Raw genomic sequence first — 25367 nt, 5'->3', positions numbered from 1 at the left:
GATCACCACCTTTCTCACTCTGTTTCAACATAAACTGAACATCAGAGCAGTCACAACATGGGGATTTGGTGCAGGACTGTTATATTAGACAGTATTCCTCTTCACTAGTGTACCTAATGAACTGTCCAGTGAGTGTATACATATATGTATTATAGATGTTTCTTTTAACACCAGCTTCTCTCCCAGGCTTCCTGGAGTCATTCATGTTGCCAAAATGACCTCCTACCTCTTATGCGTTAGACAGCAGAATGTACTCAAGCTCTCATTTATTCAGGCAGTGGGCATGCTCAGTTTTTTTTTTTATGTGTGCATACTCATATGCAAGTTATATTCCCATGCAGCTAACATATTTTCCCAAATACAAACAGGTTCAAATAATCTGAGGTTGGTTTACCGTCCTGAGACATTTGGTTGCAAGCATTTTCATAGATTATAGTTCAGATTAAATCTATATTAGTTGTGGTCAATTAGAGACAAAATGTGACGTACTACAATTTTAGACGTGTGTGGTTTGATCTGATTTGTATGAATGTGCTCTCTGACATGAGCAAACAGCCCCACCCAACTGTCTTCAGATTTTAATTCAGATATTTGTTTGGGAAAATGTGATGTCAGCTTTTTGAAATGTGAAAATGTTCAATAGTCCCAGTAAACACAGTAAAACTGTGACTCCACGTGATGTGGGATAAAATGCATACATAGAATGAAGGCCAAGTCAGTGGTGACCTGGATATATACAGTAATGTGACACAATACTGCACTATTCTTAATATTGATTTCTCTCTCTCTCTCTCTTTCTCTCCTTCCTGCCGTCTGAATCAACAGATCACCTGGGCATCGAGTTTATGGGTAAGAAAAGATTTCTCTTTCTTGTCTCTCTCTGCATCGTGGCTGTAAAGATCACACGTTTCTTATTAGATAAACATTCCACTGTGTACATATGAACATACATTGCTCTTAATGTGCTGTAAATGGCCCACTTGGATGTGTCTAATGGCATTAGTACACTATACCATTTGGCAAAGAAACACAAAACCTGCATTGAATACAAAATCCATTTACATTAATGTACATTTCTATAAACATCAGCGATGCATGCTGCATAGCATTGCTTTGAAATATCATCAGCAGCTTTTATCTCTCCATCCTCTCTCCACACATACATATTTCTGTATCTTTACTGCCTGCATCATTTCTATCTTTATACTTTCTTTCCTTCTTGCACGCTATCTCTCTTTCTTTCTCTCACAATTGCTTATGAAGTGTCCCTTCAGAATACCAATGTGCTGCAGTCTCCTTGGAAACAGTGAGAACAGAGAGGCGGGCAGGGTGCAGTGAGGGAGTTTTTTTTGTGATGCTGGCACTGTTAACAAATACGCTCCTCATTAGTCCATGTGTGCATGTGTGCACATGCATGGCACACGTTCAAAAGGGAGCCTTAGTTTCTTCTAACGTGAGTTAGATGAGATCCAGTTTGACTGTGTGTTTCCCGTGCACATGCCCGCGAGGCTGTGAAGGATGTATGCCAGCAGCTCCGCCTCATCGTTGCCAGGCTCCTCTCTCCTGTTCTTGGCTCTCCTCGCAGGCTCTGTGTCGGGTATCACAGCTGAGCGGCGCTAGTTAACGACATGGAGGCTTGTTGTTAACTAGAGCCCCCAACTCTCTTGGCATAATCTGGGTCCTTTCGCACAGACAGGTCGGACAAGCAATGGCTCATCTAGGAAAATGCCCCCTTCTATGCATGACTTTTACATTCTCAGAGTAAAATTTCACAAGAACAAGCAGTGCTGAGTGTCCTTTTCAGCTGCCTAGCCGCCGCATCCGCAGTCAAACGAACTAAAGCTTATTCAGGAAACTTGCTGAGACTATGCAAACTTGGCAGTGATAGACGATCATTTCCACAGAGCTATCTTGCAGGTTTTCCCATTTATATTCAGCGAGAGCTTTTATACCTCTGCAACATTGTTCAGGCTGCCACGTTTTCTTTGCCGGGCTAACATCTCTAGTCCTGCCAACGTCTTTCTCTGCATTGTGTTAAGCAGTGCACAGATAGATAACCACCTCCCACACTCAACCCTAGTGTGTGTCTGTGGCTTAGAAATCTGTTTCTACTGAGGGGGGGATATACAAGAACTCCAGTCGCTGATAACAATATTTTGCACTTACCAAGTGACTTGTTAATTGGGAGCAAAGGTTTCAGCTAAAAATACACCCGTTTGGAAGGCTAGCTAGCCAAACAAATCTAGAGAGAAAACTCAACCAGCAAACAAATGTCATCACAAATACATGTTACAGTGTCAAAATAGTGCGCTCACATGTGTTTTGTATTTTGTCCGTTTCCATTATAGGTTACAAATAAAGGTGCTTTAGATCGTTTGCCTAATATGCTGTGTTGTTTACAACCCGTCTGCTTTCTAAATCCATTCAGACTCCCAGCGGCAAAGTCACACTGTTTCCCGTTTGTTAGGCGTGAAAAAAAAATTCCATTTACAGTACAAGAAAATAAGCACATGCTACACATGTGCGCGCGTATGAATGAAGCGCCCCCTCCAGCAGAGTATAGCATTCAAATTAGAAATGTGCCAAGGTTTAGATCTCTCCACCCCCAAAGCTTAATAAAACTATGAATATATTCAACAATTCTCAGATCCTGCCTTCCTCTTTCTCTTAATAAATTATTTATATTATGCGAGAAATTTTCACTGTATCTCGTCAGTCAGTCGTGTGAGCATCAATATTTCTTTTCCATCGGAGATCACTGAGCTCTGACTGGAAGATGTTCCACCTGGTTGTGAATCAATGTTAGGACTAAGTGTTACAGGCAGATTTTTTTGGGGCCGAGTAGAAGGGGTGGATGAGGGATCTGGAGCCGTCCTGATTCTCAGTTTCCTTGCAGAGCGTTTAAGGTGAGTTTCTGCAGGATGGATGAATGCAGCTAAGTGGACATCTGTGGCAGCAACAGAAACTGTGACATTTATGTCATTCAGTTGTCTTTAACCTGTAGAGGTTCGGAAGAAGAAGTTTTTATTTCTCCCTAATCGACTTTGACAACTCAGGAAGTGAAGAGCCGTCTAGACTGCAAAATATGAGTCCTGGGCTCAGATAGGAAATGAGAAGCAGAGATCGCTTCCAGAGTTCTTTCCAGAGAACTCTTTTTTTCATCAAATGTTTTAAATTCCTTGAGGGGTAGACGTGTTCTTCTCAAATAAACCAGCCATGTTTACTGCAAAAACCACAGCATGTGTGCGCAGGTGAAGGATCACACAAAGGTCAACATGACACAAGTTGCTGTAAAAATTTAACGGATGGTTAAAGCACAGCTGGGAAAAAGGAACACAGATGTCAAACGCATACAACAGGATATCAAAAATTTAAGAGGTTAAGAAATCTGAGGTGCATGATGTCGCATATAAACATGCTGAATGTTAAAATGGTCTCGATCAGCCACTCGAGGCCAGAAACAAAAAGCCCGGACAGGGATTATGTGATCTTTCTTTCTGTTGCCAGTGAAAAGCCAAGCACCCGCCGCAGTGTTAACAAGCTGCAGGCGCGGAACAGAAGACTGGCTAATAGCCACACATGCCGAGCCATAACAACCTCCTCCAGACCACAAGAGGATATTATAAGAAGAATGGTAAAAAGAAAGATAGAAAATTACCAGCGATAACAATATCTGCAGTCACCTAAATAGATTCAGTCTGTAAATGGGTGAATAAAGCTATCCAAGTAATAGAGGAAAGGACCGTGACCAGCCAAGAGAGCATGCTTACTCTAGCACGACAGACCTGCATAAATAAAGGCTTTATCCACCATCAGCAGCCTGCGACTCTGGCACATGAAAATTCTAATGCTCAGCGCTGTGAAGCAATGTCTGTAGAATCCTGCTCCTGTCTGTCTGCAATCCCTGATCGCTTTTTGTGCTCGTTATGTACTTCCTCTCATTTTTCCAGTCTTGTCAGTCTCCTGCTGCTCATGGCGTGCAAAAAGGGATACGATAAAAAAGCATAGTGTAGTTAGTATCAGACTTTCGTCTACACTGGATAAACCCAAGCTCAGCCTGAAATGCTTTAGAAAATCAGTTATGGCAAAACAAACACAGTTATTTGGTGAAGACTTTAGGACTATTTTTATTACTAAGTAACCCAAATGATATAAAAGCTACATCTTAATCAATCAACCAATAAAACTTTATTTATAGAGCACTTTTCATACAAAGGATGCAGCCCAAAGCGCTTTACATAAAAACAAAACAAAAAACAATAGACCCAAGAGACTACACTCACGCACAGACACACCTGTAAACACACGGACATGAAAATGTAATAGCACTGAGTAATTTAGAACACTGAGGAAACGCTATCCCACCCTCACTACCTTGAAGTTGAGGAAACATAAAAATAACTGCATAAATTATACCTATAATAAAAAAAATCTATTTAAATGTATACTAAAAGGGTAAAAATAATAAAATAAGTTACAATTATTTAAAAGTCAAACTAAAAAGATAAAATATTATATAATATAGATTATATAGATTATATTGGTTATAAATAAAATAACCAAACCAAATGGTAATAATAATAAAAAAATAAGTAAAATTCAGTTAAGAGTACGGTAAAATATACACACATACTGTATATAAATTGTAAAATAAATAAAATTCAATTAATAATTACAAAAAAAGGAAAATAAAATTCAGTTGAAAGCAAGAGTAATAAGGTAGGTCTTTAATAAGTGTGAATTCATGATGAAGGTTACTCTTATGCAGCCTTTAAATAACAGCGTACTTAAACTTGCTAACAGCTAAAAGACTGGTTATTGCAAGTGTTAGTGATCAAATTTCAAACTCATAGAAATTAACTTCAGTAACTTCAGGCAGCATCAAGCTAGCCTAGAAGCCAGCCTGACAGTCTTTTTTTTTTTTTTAAAAAAAGGAGATCTCTCTCCATTGAGATCTGATTATTTATTATATCCAGCATAAACCAGGCCAGTCAAAACGTTTGGTCACAAATTTCGTACAATAAAATCCAGATGGCATGCTACCAGACTAGCTTTTGATAAGTGAACATGTACACATTGATTGGACTCCAGGTCGGCGGACTCTAGGCTCCACTTAACATTTGGAGAAATCATTAGCCTAGGGGTTCTCCTGTACTGTGACTGTTTACATGTCATGTTGAATACAAACATATGATTTTTTTGTGTGATATTAGTTCAAGCATACAGTATTTGTCTGTTGTTTTGAATTAGGTGAAGATCAGAACACATTTTATGAGAAGTTTATGCAAAACTCCAAGTAATCCCAAAAGGTTCTGCTAATAGAGATCAGAACCTATGGATCAAAAATGTATATGCTAGAGTGTCAGCGTACCAGTCAGCCAAAACTAGTCCTTCACGATCAATCATCTAAAATCTGACACCGGGTCGACCTTGAGCCAAATCTAATGTGCTGCCACTAAACATTAAACTTTACTGCCCTCAAACTAGTGGCAGTTTAATTCATAATTGTACAAATTTTACACCACTTAATAAACCTACCCCTAATATCGGCAACAGACCTTGACAGTGTCAGTGCCTGCCAGCAGTCTGGCTCGTCCATATGTCCAAAACGTTACAGAGAAATCCTTGAATGACTCACAAACCCGGCATTGGTTGTCACTGAAATGAGAGGGTGAAATATCACTTATACTTACAGTACATCGCCTTCATGGAGTATAAAACATCATATTCAAGATTTATTCATGCACAAGTGATTTTTTGGATGATTTTACAGGGGAGTCGAGCCTTAGGGAGTTATTAAATTTGACCAAACTTTCAGGCTGAAGGTTGAGATTACAGACGCTCTAATATAGAGAGCCACTAGCCATGGAAATGCACATGTTGGAGTAATGCCAAGTGCATTTTTGTGTTGACTCTTTCCGTTCATATGTCATGAACCCAGCAGGCAAACTTAAGCCCTCTCACCGGGGCTCGGCAAGCCTGAGAGACATTGTTTGGGTGTATTTTTGACTTGTGCATGCTACATTTCATCGGTGGACTCTATAATATACCTTTATTATAGATGTATGTTGAATATATGGCAGCTGTGAACACATTCTGTATATGACTACACACAAAAGTGTCACAGCAGGACCCTGACATTTCGGCTGCAACCACCTTTAGTATGAAATATTAATTCTATTTTTCAATAACGTTGCTGTGAATAAGAAACTAGCAGACTCTGCGGGGCAGAAGTAGAAGTTTGAACTGAGAATAAATAGAAGACATGACCTCGCAGCCCCACGGATTGAACATGAACATGCTTTCCCTCTCTCAAGCCGTATGATTTATTCACATCAAGAGAGTGTGTTTGTGCATACAGGAGGAGTGTCCATACAAGGATGTGGGAAGTTAGGAGGGAAGCTGTAGACATTTTGGGTTCTCTATCTATCTATCTATCTATCTATCTATCTATCTATCTATCTATCTATCTATCTATCTATCTATCTATCTATCTATCTATCTATCTATCTATCTATCTATCTATCTATCTATCTATCTATCTATCTATCTATCTATCTATCTTGTTTATTTTTTCAACTTGCATTTTTGACTTGCTTAAGGTCATGAACTTTGTAGTATCGTAGACTCAGTTGTCGGCCAAGGAAACTTGGTGCAGCGGATGAAAAACTCATCAAGCTTATGTCCCTTCAAAATCAGAAGATGTTCACCAGAGCCATCAGCTCAGAACTGTCAGAAACCAGTGGGACCCAGGTACATTCATCTACTGTCTGGCCAGAAGTGGTCTTCATGGAAGAGTTGTAGCCAAAAATCCATCCCTCTGACATGGAAACAAGGCCAAGAGACTCAACTATGCATGAAAACATAAGAAGTGGGGTCAGAAAATGACAGCAGGTGCTCTGGATGGATGAGTCCACCCCTGAAATATTTGGCTGTAGCAGAAAGCAGTTTGTTTAGTTTGAAAAGCGCCAGAGAGTGGTACAACAATGAGTGTCTGCAGGCAACAGTGAAGCATGGTGGAGGCTCCTTGAAAATCTGGGGCTGTATTTCTGTGAATGGAGTTGGAGATTTAGTCAGGATTAATGATGTCCTCAGTGCTGAGAAATACAGGAAGATACTTATCTATTATCCATTATCATCAGGGAGGAGGGTGATTGGCCCCAAATTTATTCTGCAGCAGGACAGAGACCCCAAACATACAACCAAGGACATTAAGAACCAAGAACAAGAAGTCCTGGAAGTGATGGCATGGCCCCCACAGAGCCAACCATAACTTTCCTTCAAATTCTTAAGTTCCAGAAGCTTTTTATACTGTAGCAAGCAAGGTTGTGAATGAAGAGAGTGACCAAATAAAATATATGGTTATTCGATTTTGCTGTGATTTTCATGCCCACATAATGCTTATTAATTGGAGCAGCGCAACATATAAATCATAATAGGCTACATTCTCAGCCTAGGACTTCCATCAAGCATTTTTATATTCTGAAAACATGACGATTCCACCCCTAGAATGTCCTGCCTCCCTACTGCACCTCCTCTCCCTCCCTCCCTCATCGCATCTCTCCTTCACACTTTCCTGTGCCTGTCTGTTTCTTTCTCAGCTGCTCTAGCTCTCTGCCTTCCTTTTCAGAAAACCTCAGAGCACTCTTGTGGCACAACCCCGAGCTCCCTCTAACAATATAATTATAGCCAGTGAGCTAATCTTGTGGTGCACTCTGATTAGAGGTATCAAAAAACACTGCCCCCCACACACAATTTAAGTGATGACGAGGAGGAAAAGAAGAAAAGATGGAAACAACGTCTGCAACGTCTGTTAATATTAAGGATGATAAGGACAATGAATGTTTATGCGATACCTGTTGGACACAGCAGCTGAAATGCTTGAGTGGTAAGAAGTCCACACAGGCGCAAACATCTTAATGAGTTATTGAATTAGTAACACTGTCCCTCATTGACTGCTGTCCAGATGCCCTTGAGCAAGATGCAGTGGTGACAGTCGTGTTTCCATCAACCTAAAGTGGTCGTGGTTTCATTCTGCAGCTACTAGCAGTAATTTCCTGAGTAGTGATTTTTTTTTTTTGACTAAATTGGCCATTCAAACCCATCTGCAGTAAACCTTTGTCTCAATCACTTAATGTAAAACCCCTACACCTGACATCTCTGTGCTTTTCCAAGGTCTGGGCCTCGCTAAATAAAACTTGATTGATCGCCTATTAATGTATCTGAAGGCAACTATGATTTACTTGTTCGGAACAAACAAGACAGCTTCCATTTTTCTCCACTAATGGTGTCCCTCTGCACCATAACTCTTCTTGTCTCCATGTATTCAAGCTCGATTACATGTGGCATCCATTTCAAAAGCAGTGTCTGGTGTCTATGGGACCATTACTCGACGTGGTAGAGCGGATAAAATGAGCTGAAAGGCTGTGCGGTAACTAAGAATAACAAGCATTGCTGGAGAGCTGTAAATAGGTGTGTGATTATTGTAAATGAGTTTAGAGTTGTTATGTTAAGTTTTATTCGGTTTATTTATTACAAAAGTAATTACATGTACACTTGAAAGAATCTCCAAGGCAGACACAAAAAAAGCAGCAGAGAGCCGTTGCAACGCAGATGGCTGTTTGATGATTTAAAATGGCTGTTTGGGTGCTGCAATCAACAACATTAGAAATTAAAAGTGGGGAAGTACACATCTCAAAACCATGTTTAATTCTGTGTTATGGTGAGACTGCTCTATGATATTAATTTAGTATTAACTCTCTCTCTGTGAATATGGACTCTGGGATTTCAGCAGATACACACAAATGCACCGAAGACCAATTTTTGTCTCCCTCATCCTTCTGTGTCTCACACACAAACACACACACGCACACACACATAGAAAGGTCTGTACATCCGTACATGATCTGTGACTTTATTTCCCCAGAGTCTCTTGTTCAAACATTAATGTGGCTTCTTCCTTTGTTTTGTTTTTCCACAGAGAGCAAAGAGGTATACAAGAGGCAGGTGCTGTCAATCACATCCATCGCCATGGCGATCAGCCTCCTGGGAACGCTGTGTATGGCCCTCTACTGTCGCAACAAGTGAGGAAATACACACACAGCATTAAATCCTTACATATATGCTATATATCACAGCTACTGTTTATTGTTGTGAATGAACACTTTTATTCAGGGCACAGTTTTATTATACAACCTGAATATCATTCTAGTTGATCTGGGATTTCAGCAACACTGCTGAAACGAACTCAATCAGGCAATGCAACGGCCGTAAAGTAAAACACACAAATCAAACGTAAGCAAATTACCTGTTGTAAATGTTCATTACAAAATGAATGGAACTATGCATCACTGTGTCCTGAAATTATGCTTCTGCACAACTAAAGTGGAACAGCAAATACATTTGGAAGGAAGCTTAATTGCAGCTGTTTAGATTCCCAGTGCAAAATGAATGTATGTACATATGTTAATAGAGATCTTACTGCAAATTGATGTAACACCTGATGTACTCATTTAAGTTTAGGGAAATACAGACAAACACACACTCAAAATCCAAATAAGAAGGAGATAAAATAACTTAGCACTGCCACAGTTTGGTGAAAAAGCAAGCAACATTAAATAAGAGGCTGAAGTGGTGGAGACTGAATACACTTACTGACATTCATGAATATCATCAATAATGACAATAATTAACTAACTGAATAATAATAACTCCAATAGGAGTGTTGCTCTTAAAAAATAGTATTCCACCAAAATTACATGAAGATAAAAACAATATGAAAGTACCTGAGATGTGGTTATTGCACATGAGACGAAAAACACAATTACACAGGATGAAGCAATCAAATGATAAATAGGGACAGACACATGTATTGTTCGTTCCAGCACACAGGGTTGGGGTTAGGACTGCTGGGTCTTTTGAGTTTCAGTCCATGCTCTTAGATGGACTGCATTTATCCAACCATGCACAGGTGTGACAAATGCAATTTTCTCTTGACTGTAGCATATTGACAAGTACATTAACTGCAGTGACATGCTATTTCACCCCAACCATCTGTCTTCTTTACTTTATTTTAAACTGAAAGTTTCTCCAAAAGTTTTAATACGTTAAAACTTTCCAGATGACATTTAAGATCATTTTGGCACAGGTCCTTCAGTGAGCAGCATGTTGTAGTATTTGATAATGTGCCCTGATGGATGTGGGTCAACCCAAGGCCCGTGGAAACATTTTGTTAATTTTGCGAAGGCTGATGCAACGTGTTGAGGCATCAAACGTCTCAAATGAAACCCCAGGCTGGGTATTTGCTGCAATTTGTAAAGCTCATTACATGTGCACACATATTCATAGCCTATTATCAGGCAAAGGTCAGCTCGTGTGGTTCACGCACTCCTGCACACTCCTTCCTGTCCCTCTCTACCTATTTCAAATTTCTGTAGGGCAGAAGTTAATACGTGTGCATAGTGATTGGTATGTGAAAGACCTTACCTGTGTCCCCGGATGCGAGAATCTCAACAGGATGGGTCAAACATCCGCTATGTACTGTACATTAAGAGCAGTCTGTCATTCAGATTACATGGACCGTGGAGCAGGCTGTTATAGATGACACTGTAATTCCATAGGCTTTCCTATCTAATATAATGATGTGAGTGAGCGAGCAGCATAATCGGATCAAGGATGATGGACAGGCACTTCCAGTGAATCCGTAATTGAGTCGGGGAGGGGGGGGGACTTGCTTGCTCAATAAAGAAGATGCATTCAGATCAGTAGGAAGTGCTCATGCAAATCTCAGCGACCTGAATAACGATAAAGTCAAAGGTTTTCTCACACAGAGAAAGAAAGAGCCTGGTGAAAATACAGACTAATGAAAGACAAATGATTCTTCAGTTCATTCTCATGCTGTGGCCATTGCTCTTTAAAGGGCAGCGTGTTTTTGGATAGAGAAATGTTCTCCTTTTCTCCAACAATGAAGTGCTGATTTTATACTTTTGTAACTTTTATGTTTTTATTAAAGCTTTAATCATCCATCTGTATTCTAAAAGATTTACATTTCTCATACATTTCCCATTTCTTAGTAAACATAAAGATCATTGCCTCATCTTTGAAGTTACTTTAATATAGAAACATAGCAATGTCTTAATACAATTAGAATACACTCTGCTTAACACACGTAATACATTTATAATAAGTACAAATTACAGTTACCACAGCTCCTATTACCTCCTCAAATAAACAGATTCATGCACATTCCTCTAACCATCTAAGTTTGGGTGGATGCTTTACACAACTTTGATTGAATGGAGAGAGACCATATCGCTCAAAACATCAATAACATCAATATCTAACAGAGCTGCACGTAGACTAGTCATTATTGCACAGGATGAGATGTTACAATTCCTTGTTCCAAGATCCGAGGCAAAACGCATTTATAAGCCCAGAACAAGTGAAAACGATCAGAAGGCTAGCAGTCAGCTACCACTAGCAACCAACAAGGACACCCCAGCTAACTAGCCTAGCCAATAGCAGTAGGCAGTATGCAGCACATCATTGGGGTTTTTAAGTGGGCACCTCCCTTCACCGATGTTGCGTTAGGCCCACGACACCTCAAGAAGGCTTGACAGTGAGTTCCAGCATCCTGGATTCACCCCCCTCCATGCAGCCACCACGCAACTATGTGACTTTCAATCGAGAGATTAGTTTAGTCCTACTACTAACTACTAAAATGACTCCGCTAGCCCTACCTTTAGCATGATCCCTAGCTCTGCTGTCGGGGACGTGTTGCTTACTGCCACCGTCTGTTCTCTCCTGTAAATACCCAGCTTGCACAGGAGAGTAATAGTGGAGTATAATCAATGTGAAATCATTTACTGCATTCACTGGGCAAAACTTTATTCTGACATTGACCTGATCTGTGACAGCTTTCAGCATGCCCCTGCTTTACTGCCTTGCCCATCTCTTTGGAGTTATTGTTCCAATATATGAAACACTCCTGCAGATACTCCAAGTCTCTCTTGATCCAATTGTATCAATAGCATCTTTGGTATAATACCAGTCGCAGTAACTCTCCCAAGGATTAAGGCAGACCTTATACCCTTCCTGACTTTATTAGCTAGACAGCTTATACTACTTCATTGGGAGTCTCCTTCTCCTCATGCTATGTGGCTGGGATCAGAGATGATCTTCATTTCAGTTAATTGAAAAAGATTATATGTTCTATGAAGAGGTCCACAAGTCAGGAAACATGCCAACCTTATTACAAACCTTACCTTTTTCACCCCATTGAAAGCATCCAGTTAAAGACATCAGTGAGGCTGGCTGTCTCCCTCATCATTTTTTTAATATTCATTTCCTTTTTATCCGTTCAACTACTTTTTCAATAAAGCCCTGAGCCTCTGATCACCAAACACTAACTCGTAACTCTAATACTTTTTTCATTTCTCTGAAATCATGTTCTGCATTGAAGAGTTTGTTAGTATGGTTGGTGCGAGATACATTTATATTATTTTTCCACTACTACTTCTGTAGCATATCTGTTTTTAAACCTTTGTACTGGAATAAATTAGAATAGTAATTTACTTTTTGTCTGACACTTAAGTAAAAGAGTTTTTTAGCTACAACACTTTAACACAACACTTGCTAATGTCTGAACAGATGTAGACAATCCAAACATAATCATTAATTGGTGGGGACCAAAGGTGACCTGGAAGACACTGCTAAGCTCCACATGCTTTAAGTCCCTCTCCACTCAGAAATGTGTTTATTGTCACTTGACTAATGATGTTTGACCTTCGCTGAGCAGAATGATGCACTGTACGCATTGTACAGACTGTTCCAACATCTGCTGAAGTGGTTTTCTCAGCAAAATGTGAGACAGAGACCTTAGTGGACAAGATTTCTTTTTTTTGTTTTTTTACACTACAACCAATTTGCAGCTTCCATCATGCTGAGCCATTCTGCACTTCACAGAGGACTTTGAAAGGAAAATTATTTGCACATGGTTAGATGCTGTTTTTTTCCAGTAGGGAAGATAAAGTCGAAGCAATATAAACATTTTGAAAAACCGTATTATAAATACATTATCATTGAAAGCAATTCACGTGTCCTGGCCAGATGGCTAAATGGGATTTTAAACTGTACCAGTGCAGATATGCACAACTGTCTGTTACGGACATAATTCTTAGATGATCTGTGCTCAGTCATACGAAAGAATATTGAAGAAGATTAAAATGCTGAACCACAGCATGTCCAGTCATGGAGACAATAGAGAATTTGTGCCTCTCTTACAGCTCTGTACTGAGGGCAAATAAGAGACAAAGAACAAAAAAACAAAAACAAAAGGTACACAGGTATCGGCCCAAAATTCAGCAAACTAATCCAATAAGGGAGTAGACAAAATTCAGACTGTCACAGAGGTAGATGGTGCGTTTGTCATGAGAAGCAAAGACAAACTGGCTGAGAATGGCAACGGACTAAGTCCACAGAAAAAAAGGCAGCAGGTGAACTGAGGGCAAAGCCAGCAGTCAGGAAGGAGAGACACCCAGCCAGGAGGAAGGAATCTGGACTGACATCAGACGTTAGAGACAGAACACTTTAACTGTCCTCACCACTACAGGAGGTCAGGACGGTTACAGAAAGTTCGAGACGTTGGAGGACACTGACTTGGTTCAGATAAGTCTGACAGTATGCGCTGGTTTGTTTACCGTATGCACAAAACAGCTCGGATCGGTTAGCGTCGAAATAACAAAGCAAAACTTTCTGCATTGTTCAAACAGTGGGAGATGTGAGATGATACGTGATACATCTCTGAACAAACATAAAGGCTTGAATGTTTGTTTTGATCACAGCAAAAGCATATGTTCCCATCGTAAAGAGCTAGCCCCCCTTTTCCCTGCCGAAGCGTCAAATAAGCAACCGGATTGTGAATAGGCTTAAGAGCAGATAATGGATCTTTCATATTTAGCAAATGCTTTTCCAAAAGTAGTGTGTACCAAATGTCACGGCCTTCTTCGAAGAAAATGTAATTAAAGTGCCACAGGAGAGGATAAGGTCTTACCATGAGCCTTTTTGTAAACACTTCATTACGTTGCTGTCATTCAGCCGCGGGTCTTGGAGGGAACAACTGCAAAGGCTTTATTGGCTGTATCTGATAATGAGCATACCTCTGGCGTGACACAATGAAGTCGTGATACAAGGGTTCTGTGCATTTTCCTGCAGGTCACATAACTGTGGCAGCTTGGGGAACCAGTTGCTGTGATAATTAAGCACATATAATGTACATTGGTCAGCGTCTTTTGGACATATTGAAGTAATCAGATTACCTCCTTCGGCTCCATGAGGTCTGATTATTCCACTTCCTCTGACATGATTATCTCCAGATTTATTTGTCATGAAGTCAGCTCCGCGCCTGAAGAAGATTAGGGTCAAACTAATTAGTTTGCCAGTCAATGACTTTGGCCCTTCTGTGTATTTGCAGTACATATTGCAATGAATTCAGGTTCACACTAAAAGCCCAAATCAGAGAAATGAATAGTTCAGACTCTAAATCTCCTAAGAGAAGTTATTAAATAGACCCAAGTTGCATCACATTTGTTTTTCTAAGTCTTTGAAAAGGGATCATTTAAGAAGCAGTACACAGTGGCACCTCAGGTAGCTGACTTTATTCCTATCTTCCATCCTCGGGGGTATGGAGGTGGTGAAATGCAATCCTCCTTGACCACAGATTCAAATTTTAAAGGATTGTAGATGGAAATGAACAGAAACTAGATTCTCCCTGGTGCCCTTCATAAGAACAAGACTGGACATTTGATAAAGCAGAGCCTATATTTATTTAACTATGTATCAAATATCTTTTTATGAGAACATTAAAGACAAACTGAAACACGGCGGCCTGTAATGAACCCTCTTTTTCAATTTGAGATGCAATATAATAACTATAAAAACTACTGGAATCACTGCTGGAGTCGAATGACTGCAGAGAAGAACTACAGACAGTATGCAGCAGGCTCACGTGTTAAGTAGAGCACTCCATCCATGATATTTGCTTTTCAACCGACAACATTTTTAAACTTGTTATAATTAGTTGTTTGTCCCAAAGCTCCTGTTTTTAATTAATTAGAGCAAAATTACAGAGTAGCTGCGAGTGAGACTTGGCTTAACTTATGATGTAGCCTGCAAAAGCTAATTACTGCAAAACACTAAGGGATGCAATACAGGTTTTATTAGTGAAGTTTGGAGCCTAACAAAATGGAAAAATGGCAACTAATATGACTTTTTGAGCAAAAGCAGCTGATGAAGGTTAAAGACTTTTGACTGATATGCAAGTGTCAGGTTTGACAGCAGATTTAAACCACATCCATACCTGGAAAATTGTCAGTTAAGATGCCAAAGATTGGCAGAGGTCGAATTGTTAAAAAGATGTGCTTGACAATTTTATTTCTACGGATGGCCATAAAAGTAGCAAAAGTAGTAAACTCTTAATAACTGTTATTGTATTAAACTGAAAATAATGTATCAAGATGCACAATAAACCATCTGAGATGGTGATAATCACTCCTGGATGAAAACCAGCCGGCATCCCAAGGATTCATTTAGCCAACAGTGGCCAGAACTCTCCTGACATCAGAGTTTCTTTTCTGTTTAGGAGACGCAGGGAGAAGCTCCAGGCCCACCTGAAGGAGAGTCGCAGTCTGAAAAACTACACTGCCAATTCACATAATGCCCTGGATGCCAAGATGAGGGCCCCCAACACCAACCTGCAAATGCACGAGGTGAGTGATATTGTTTACTTTTTCCCTCTTAATATTTTCTGTGTCTGTTGTTCATATACAGTGTGTGCATACACACATCACATAAAGAGGTATTTCTTCTTTAATTTCAACGGACATACTCTATTTATATAGATCTGATTCTACGAAACAGAAGAAAACAAACCTTATCACATTCAATTACTATCGTCTGCTGTGATAATATAATTGTTCAAAGACTGAAGATTTGTACTTTAATATGTGCAAGTTTTTCAAAAGGTTTCAAAGGTTTTTCAAACCTCAAACTGACCTGATGATTGAAACCCATATTTCAAAAGTGTTTCTTATCCACAGAGGCCACAATTGTTCATTTTAACCCAAGAGTTGGGGAACTGACTTAACTTGGGCTGACTTAGCCTGGGTCTTAAGGGGTTAGTTGTTTTTCAGCCAATACCATTACTTGGCATTGACACAAGCCAACAAACATCTGAAGATATTATCTCAGAGAACACACATACAGCACAGACTACAGGTTAAAAGACTTAAATATGGTGAAATTTGAGTTGTCGTCGACTAGTCGATGTCATCATACATGAAAACACAGTAGAAAATAACAACAATGTAACAGTGAAATCTAGATTCTTGACCTGAACACATATTGTAGAATTTCACTATGGAGGCTTTTATTCAGGGTAATTGAAGCTTGAATACAGGCTACTGTCGGCCGTAACCCCCATCAACACCATAAACACCATCATGTGTAATTTCTACTAATGTGCAGTGCCACGTAAGGACCTTGTGCATGGACCGTCTGCTAGTGCGAGCCATCAGTCTGACTCGCTCTGTTAAACCACTTACCAGCGCCAGTGTCATTTTTGCCAGTTGGGCTAAATTTTGTTTCTAGATCCTGCTTCACTTTCAACAATGGCAACTGAAACTGTTGCCGAAATTTCCTCCGAATTCTCCAAAGCTCCTCAGTTAACCTTTCAGATTCTTTATTGATCCAAATCAATCAATTCAAAAATCTCGGCAATGGATAAGCAGCCGGAAATACTTAAGCAGAAACAGGCTACTAGCAAGAGGACCAATCACAGCTCTTGTACTCTGCGTTGCTGCAGTGTGTAGTTATATTTCTGGGGGGTGCATGCAGGTTCTGCGAAGGAGTCAGTGTTAATGCAGGAGTCTCTGTGTCACTTTAGACTTTAGCGCAGAAGCATAAATTACATTTAAGCCTGACTCTATTAATATGTGGCTCTAGCTCAGGAAAACAACCCCCACCACCCAAAAAAAACATGGTCTACAACCACAGCAACAATGTCAACTAATAGAACAGAACTCAACATAAACTCAGGAGCTTATCAATACTGTTAGCTGCAAATAAGTTTAGTCTATATAAATCTGCACCGTCAATTGTGTTTTATTGTACTTCACAGCTTGTTGTAAGATGATGAACCCAGATAAAAAGAAAATGCGGTATATCTCCAAAGCTTTTTCTGTGTACAGCAGCTAAAGGTCTATAAGTTTAGACTGAGAATGAAAAATTCCATCAATTGTTGATATGCAGCCTCCTTCTCTCTGTTACCGTATGTATATACCGTCACGTGATTATTGACTAGTCGACTTCTTGCTTAAGAGCGTTATGGCACAGCAGTAAAGTCGACCAGTCGGTACAACCCCTAGCACACACTTTAAGTGTCCCGACCCCTTTGAGAATTATCATTAAATTCATAACCACCGCACTTTCTGCCTGCAAATGAATCGGTATGTACCTCACAGGTACTCTCACAGGTCTATGGGAGTGCAATCGTTCAGTGGTTTGGGAGGTCGCTGCTTCCTGGCAATGTCATTCATCTTCTTCTCAGTGCTCTGGTATCATCACGTGTCTCCCAGTTGTGCATCTGGAAGTAGCTGGGATGGAAAATGTTACCTTAATTTGAATGTCATTTGTGGGCGAGTATGTGTGCGTTGGTGCATCAATATGCATACATTAGCTACGTGTTTATCATATGAGATGCCAATCTAATGTACACATGTGTGACATCAAGCTTTATTGGATAATTTTTATGTTTCCTCCAGGGGTATGAAGCACATGTAGTGTGGGTCTATACACAAAGGTCTCTCGATCCATCATAAATACATTAAAATACACAAGATAGATAAATCACTGAGGGGGAGCAACACAGGAATCTATATATTCACTCAGACATGATTGAAGTTCATGCAGCAGTTTATGAAGCAGCTGACAGATTCTTCCTGATTTGTCGTTCCAAAAACAACAACAACAAAAATAGATTGTCGCCTGGAGAAAAAAAAAAGAAAAGAAATCAGTTTAGGTTTAATTCCAAAATAGTCAAAGATGTGGGGTTTGAGTGGAGCTGAGTTGGGCGAGTTACACCATAGCAGACAGTGATCACCTATGACTGAAAGTGGTCATACCCTTAATTTTATACAACAACAACAACAACCAATACTTGACATGAATGAAACAAGTTAGTTATATAAAAATTCAGTTACAGTTTTCATCAATTGAAATTCGCTGAAATGGCCATAACAATTTTTATACCACACATTGATTTCTGCTATACATTTTAAAGTGAACGACAATGGGGATTGACTCACTTTTGGAGCCAGCCTCTAGTGGCCATTTGCCAAACTGCACCTTTTGGCTCTTCACTTTGGCTTGAGTGTTCAGTTTGCCGCTTGGTCAGCATTGGTTTCTTGCACCATCAGGGCAATTTGTCTTATACTATCCAGTTTTATACACAAATATAAATCAATTTAAATAAAAATTTCTGTCGCAGATTTTATTTTTAAGTTAAGTTTTTAAGTTAAACTAACTGGCTAATGTCTCTTTTCATGAAAGTGTTTTCTCAAAAGCTTATATTATTTCTTTACAAATGAGAGGTTCAAGATTAGAGAAACCCATTTTTATAACTGGTAGACCCACTTTGGAAGGCACTAATGCAATTTATTTATTTATTCATTCATTCATTCATGTTTTTTCTTTCTTGTATTGGTCTCTCGGTGGAAATTATTCTCTACTTTTAACATGTCCATTTGTACACAAATAGTGAGCACACTCGCAGTGGGATGTCACGCATATTTCCTTCATTCATGAGGAAACTTTATACACAAACAGGTGTGTGGATAGCTACAGGATCAGTCCTACAAATTATCTACATTCATATTAGTTTTTCAAGTGATCCTGTGTTATCACCACCTCAAGGTCCACACTATTATTGTTTAACATATACTGTAAATCACATATTTGGCACATGCCCAGCCATAGAAAACCCAGGTGAAAGTAAAATAATTTAATGTCTAACATAAATCAACACGTCACAGGAGTAAAACTGCCTGGGCTGCACAGACCCTGTCGATTTTAATCTCAAGCCCACAGAATTTAAAGCACAGTGGCATTTTTGCCTGAGGCTCTCCGCTTGAGTTTCAGTTCACAAGGGGTTCATGTGTCTTAGATGTAGCTTGGAGACACAACTAACCAGGGCTTGAAAGTAATCTGTAAAATCTGGAGTTTGTGAAGATGGTGTGTCAGGTGCGTCTCCTCGAATTACCCTCAGACTGAGTGGTCTGTCGAGGACAAAACAAACTGGCATCCCAAACTTAACACCAAGATCAAGGGAACGGCAGCAGCCCAGCCGTCCTCTCAGAGTTGGCATAATTACACTGCTCTGAATGAGTGCAGAAAAGGTTGTTATTTTGGTCTCTGAGGGTAACATTTATATTTCATACAAACCATTGGAATCGTTCAGCCATTAGAAATCCATCATATTTCATTTCAATTCCAACTTAAATGTCACATTCACTGAGAATACCTGCAAACAAATGCAAATAGATTTTTGTGTGTTTATCAACCCAACAAGAGAGAACCTATAAAAAACAAATCAGTTATTGATCGGCGAGCAGTTCTTTCGCACCCAGTGGATATGTCTGAATACATTTAACTTGAAACTCAGTTCACATTTTAAAAGATTTCACTTTTAAATAACATTATTTGCCGCTTTTTCCATATGTGTCTTCTTATATTTTTTTCTTTATGATGAGAGGAATGTTCACTTCTCTTGTTCTGTCAGCCAAGAGCTTTGTTCAAACTTTAAATGGGTCACTGTACTTTATCAGTTTCTTTCAGCTTTGTAATATCGTCTCAAAACTTTCCAAATCAGTTTAGGCTTTATGCTTTTTTCTTGATGTTTTAATTCTTTCTAATGGATGTGAATAGTGTATATCAAAATGTTCTCAGAGTTGTCCTTTAATCCACCCAGCAGTAGTTATTATTTTAGGTCTTAGGCTTATAATAGTCCACCGTCATACATGCAGATTTTGTGTCCCTCCTGCTGCAGCTAATATTACAGGCTGTTTGCAAAGCTGCACTTTAAATCTAATTGTTTAATTAAGTGTCACAAGTCGCCTCAGGACTGAATCTGTAGTTTAGTTCATCTGGCCAACACAGTGGCACAGAGGTTAGCACTGCTGCATTCCAGTGAGAAGATTCAAACGTCTGACAGACTTCTGACTCATCCACTTTCTGTGTAACACAGGAAACATGTCAGTGTCAAGTCTTAGTCTTAACCTTGAGTTGCATATTAGAAACATTTCCTCTAATCATGTAAGGAATAATGCCAGTCGGGCTGTTTCAGAGCCACACTGAGAAGTTGAGTTAATGATGGGTTAAACTGCGCTGCTGTGTCTGTGCCACACACACTCTGCTACATTACACCTATTTTAAAGTCCTAACACTGTTGGCCATAGAAATCATTTGAGGACATTGAGTTTCACTGACCTGGTTAGAGCATAACTGCTACTGTCCCTGTACCTAGAGCAGGGCTCTACGCTTACTTTTTTCACCAGGAGTGAAACTTTATGAGCACACTGAAACAAGAACAGTTTATTAAACAACACAATTAACTATATACATAATTTATAGACAGTTTATTATACACATACACAAAGTGTGTGTGTGAGTATGTACGTGTGTAATGCAGAGGAAGTCAGCGGTCCACTCCTTTTTATAGTTTGGCCGTCTGGCAGAATAGTCAACTCCATCAGGATGCAATAATAATATTGTATGATTTGCAGTAAAAAAAATCAAACAAATCATTTTGCTTTTATGTGGATATTTGCTCTGATAGCGCAAACAGTTGATTGTTAACCGAGTCCCCAAAATGTATTATTGAGAAAAATAACAAAGCTGGTCTTTAGTATATAAACGCTGCTTTTAAACCTTGTTTTTTTTTGTACTTATTTATTTTCTACAAGAGTCTTTGGGGACCTTGCATGCAAATGAATTGCATTTGTTTATTTTGTGCCTACTCACCCAGAGTCACATTGATTTCTGTCTGCAGGCAATCAATTACCAAATATACTGAACACAGAGCAAGAAGTATGAGGTCAATGGAGTTTTAGGAGCTTGTACGCACACGAAAGAGTCGAACCCAGCGGGCTGTTTTAGACTGAATATCTGCTAGTCATTTAATTTCAGTCTTCACCACACGGCCCTGGTTTCATTTTACCGTGTGCCTCAGCTGGATTCTTACAGTTTCGTTGTATTTAAGGACACGTACTTGGAGATAAACACATCATATGATCGTATGGGTCATGACAAACACGGCAGAACAATCCAGCAGTGGTCGGCGATAGAAAATGTCTTCTGATTATCACCACAGGGCCCTTTGTTGGAAGGATTTGATTAAGCAATGAACTAAAGAGCAGCTCTGAGTCAGTCGGTCTTTCTCTATCAATCAGGTTTTACCGCCCTATCATGAATTCATCAGCTGTTCCACAGAGTCTGCCTGTCATTGCCACATAATTAAAAGTGCTCTGTCTCTATCATGAACAGGACTATACTGAGTCTGCTCTCCTTGGCGTAGGTCAGGGGCTGGAGACTGTGAAGCTATGTGTGTTTATAATGCTGTAAAGCTGTTATTGATGCCAGCATCTCTGCACAAATCATAAAAATCATCTCCCGTTCTGTCCGGATAGTCTTTCAGTGTTGAAAAACGCATCGCTGCAGGCATATGGTGTGTGTTAGTCTCTATCTGAGAGATTAAAACATCCATTACAGTGCATACACACACACGCACACACATACACATATCCATTAATATAAGCCATTACATGGACCCTTTGCACCACAAATGTCCAGGCTTGGCATGGAGTCACTGTCAAAGCCATGATTACTTTTGCCTCTTGTATCTACTCACGTTTATGGAGCTAAAGATTTTCTTTGCCTGCAGCTGTGCAAGAAAATATTACATTTATATTGATGACCTCTATAAACAGTCAGTATTGCTGGATGACGCATGCACACAGTACCCACTTTTTCCTCAGGCAATCTTTCTTAAGCCTAAATCTATTTTCAAACTGAAACAAAATGGACGCAGAACCACACAGTGTCAGCATTAACAGGATGGAGGCACTTTTCTGTCCTTGAGCTGGTAAGCAGAAACAGTGCTCCGCTATCCTTCTTTCTGTCTAGCTGTTAAAGGTGTGGACATTCTTTCCGGCCTGACGAGCATTTTAGTTCCGTTCCATTTCTGTTTCACTAATTGTGACACACATTGTAGGTCACGCGACGAATTTTGCCCCGTTAAAAGTTTGGATTTATATTTAATCGCAGGCTGACAGATGAACAGCTTGGATGCGTGCGGCGTCACAACACCAGAGAGTGAAGGAGACAAAATCTCCGACTGTGATGCAACATGATGCTGGCTTTAACTCATCATTCCTTAGATTACATCGGATTTCCTCTAAAGTAATGTGTTTTATTTTTGTTTTTATTTATCGTCCAAGATTATCCAGTGGTTGATTTGATATTGCAATCTCATGAAGTTGGTGTACTTAAAAGATTTCGATCAAAGCAGCAGAGGCAGAGACATCCTGCCTGGATGACGCTAAAAAACCCTGCGAGCTGGGATTTCACATAAAAAAACACACACACACACACACACACACACACACACACACGGAAAAAAAAAACACAACAACACTGAGGGCACTAATGAGTGAAATGAGCAGAAAGATGAGCAGAAAGGTGGAGATCAGGTGATGCAATGAGAGGATAAGCAGGTCGGTAAGAGTGACTTGGTCTGAAAGATAGAATTTCAGAGGCAGGGAAACAGGCGACCAAATCAAATGAATGCCAAGATGGCAAATCATGACACATTTCCCATGATGCAAATCAAGGGCAACTTTTCATCGTTCCATCCCACCACAATAATTATTTTTAACGCTCTTGCACCAACCACACAAGATAAAAAAAATACTTTATTTATACAATGGGGAAAAACTTTACACCGAGCAGACGATGGTTTTGATCGACATTTTTGACCAGTCTTAAATTCCATTGCTCCGTTTAAATGCCTTTCCGTTTCTACCAGGCTTTTTCCGATGAAGATTAAGGTGTGTTTGTTTCCTTCAGAGGTGAGATCAACAAACTCAATGAAAGAAAAATCTCAGAGAAGAACTTGTAAAAATACAATTCTCAAGTGTAAGATTTCAAATAACTTTTGAGAAGTTTCTAAAAACTCTCTGTTCATCTAATTACCTGCTTCAGTTGAGACGGAAGTCTATAAATACTGTACCACTCTCCTTTGCAATTCAACTTGGATAAGAAAGTATATCATAAGTACAAATTAGGCTCCAAATGTCTGAATGGTCACATAACCATGGCAGCATGTGTGATGCTAATGAGGCTGGTGTCCTGCAGAGGAGACCTCTTAAGGGATTGTGACGACCTTGTTAGTCAGACATCAAGCCAGAAACTTCCTATAGAGAAAAGACATAAAACGTGAAAGAAATACACAAAAATTAGTCACTCATACCTTGAAAGTCCAGAAGTTTCTGTCTAGATGATGGTGAGATAATGCTCACTCTGAGTCACTTTGAGATAGCTGCAAAACACAGATTGGTATGTGTAGTAGATAAGAAATCAAACCAGCATCCTTTGCATCTTTAAGGCTTTGAAAGTTTAAACCCCAGAACATGTTCTTGTGTTGTTCTCTTAAGGAGTTCACTGCAGGTCTTGGCTGCCATGTGAGATTGCCTTCTCAAGCGTATTGTGAAGAGCACAATCAAAGTACTTCTTTGTTTCGTTGCATGTTTGTTTCTCCAGAGATGGGCCTGAGCGTAAAGGGAGTTAAAAGACAGACCCTGGCATGAGAGACACAAGAAGGAGAGATGGAAGGAGAGGAAACAAAGGCAGGATCAGTGTGGGTGAAAAGGAGATTGAAAGGGGATATACAGAAGTACCATGGGAAGAAATGATTTTCTGAACAAAACGAAGGGCATGTGATAGATCTGAAACCATCATAACCAACCATCCATAACCAATATGACGTACAACAGGTGAAAAACCATGAGTGCAGTTAATTTTCTCCTCCAATTGTAAGTTAGCCGTTTTTTAAATTCTCCCTTTCATCCAAGAATTCCTTAATGTGTGACATATATTAAGAAACAGAGTTTAATTGAGCAGATCCTCTAATCAACTCTGTGATGAATCCAGACTCTGAAAGGCCTCCTTAATAATTCATCTCATGGTGTTTCTTTCATGTTTAATACAGAAGCAACGCATAGAGGAGACAGGACAGCGAACTCCACTGATGTGAAAATAACGTGTTTTAATATATCCCACTCAGGGCAAGTCGCTTTAAGATGCTTTGAACAATTTGAGTGTGTGAAATATATAATGCCCTCAGCTCACGGGTAAAGTGTGAGCATATGATTGTCTATTAAATGTTGGACATGATTGTATCCATAGGAAAAGATTATGTTAATTTCCGAGGAGCTTTTGGCAATGGAAATTTTAATCATGTCAGTCCCTAAGTAATGTCACCGGCTTGTTATCAAGATTTCAGTCGCAACTGTATGAACTGCAATGTCGACAGAGCAGCGCTTCAGGCCTATATTGGATTGTAACACCTCATTGTTTAATTAGCCTACTACTTTCAGGTTCTTTCTAGCTCAGCTTTGGCAGCGTTCATCACCGACTTGCAGTTTTTCTTTCACAACTTTCATCTTATTTCCAAAGGGAAAAAAAATTAAAAAACAGAAAAATGTATCTGCATTGTGTCTCATGTGTTTACATTCTGCTCATCCGGTGTCAAAAGTCATTTGGAATACATTCTTATCTACCGCTGTTGGCTAGGCTAGTTAGCTGGTGTCTTCTTATTGGTTGCTAGTTGGTAGCTGACTGCTAGCCTGCTGGACATTTTGTTGTTGTTGTTGTTGTTGTTGTTGTTGTTGTTGTTGTTTTCAGTTGGACTGGGTTTCTAAATGTGTTTTGCCTTTGATCTTGGCCGAGGGGAAATGTGTTGGTTGACATGTAGTTGCGTATCCCATCACTTCTTACCTACTGCTGTTAACTAGGCTAGTTAGCTGGTGTCTTCTTGTTGGTTGCTAGTTGGTAGCTGACTGCTAGACCGCTGGTTGGTTTTTCAGTTGTTCTGGGCTTCTAAATGTGTTTTGCCTCAGATTCTTGGCACAATGGATTGTAACATCTCATCCTGTGTAATAATGAATGCTGGCAGTGGTTTTATTGATTTCTCTGTGGAAATAAAATGACAGTTAAATGAAGCAGTATTTGTCTTCAGAAATGTAAATAGGTCAAACATA

At 39.6% G+C, this 25367-nt stretch overlaps 1 protein-coding gene across 1 annotated transcript in view; it reads left to right on the top strand.

The window, feature by feature from the left end:
* The window catches only part of LOC125018786 (pro-neuregulin-3, membrane-bound isoform), a 318686-nt gene that overhangs the window by 277418 nt on the left and 15901 nt on the right, over positions 1-25367 (top strand). The window contains exons 4-6 of the mRNA XM_047603121.1: positions 826-849; positions 8981-9083; positions 15638-15764. Of these exons, the coding sequence (XP_047459077.1) occupies positions 826-849; positions 8981-9083; positions 15638-15764 (254 nt within the window). The remainder of the gene's footprint in view (positions 1-825; positions 850-8980; positions 9084-15637; positions 15765-25367) is intronic.

The sequence above is a fragment of the Mugil cephalus genome, chromosome 13, assembly GCF_022458985.1.
Source record: "Mugil cephalus isolate CIBA_MC_2020 chromosome 13, CIBA_Mcephalus_1.1, whole genome shotgun sequence".
NCBI lineage: Eukaryota > Metazoa > Chordata > Actinopteri > Mugiliformes > Mugilidae > Mugil > Mugil cephalus.
The sequence above is the reverse complement of the archived record's forward strand: the minus strand, read 5'-3'. Positions and strand labels throughout refer to the sequence as shown.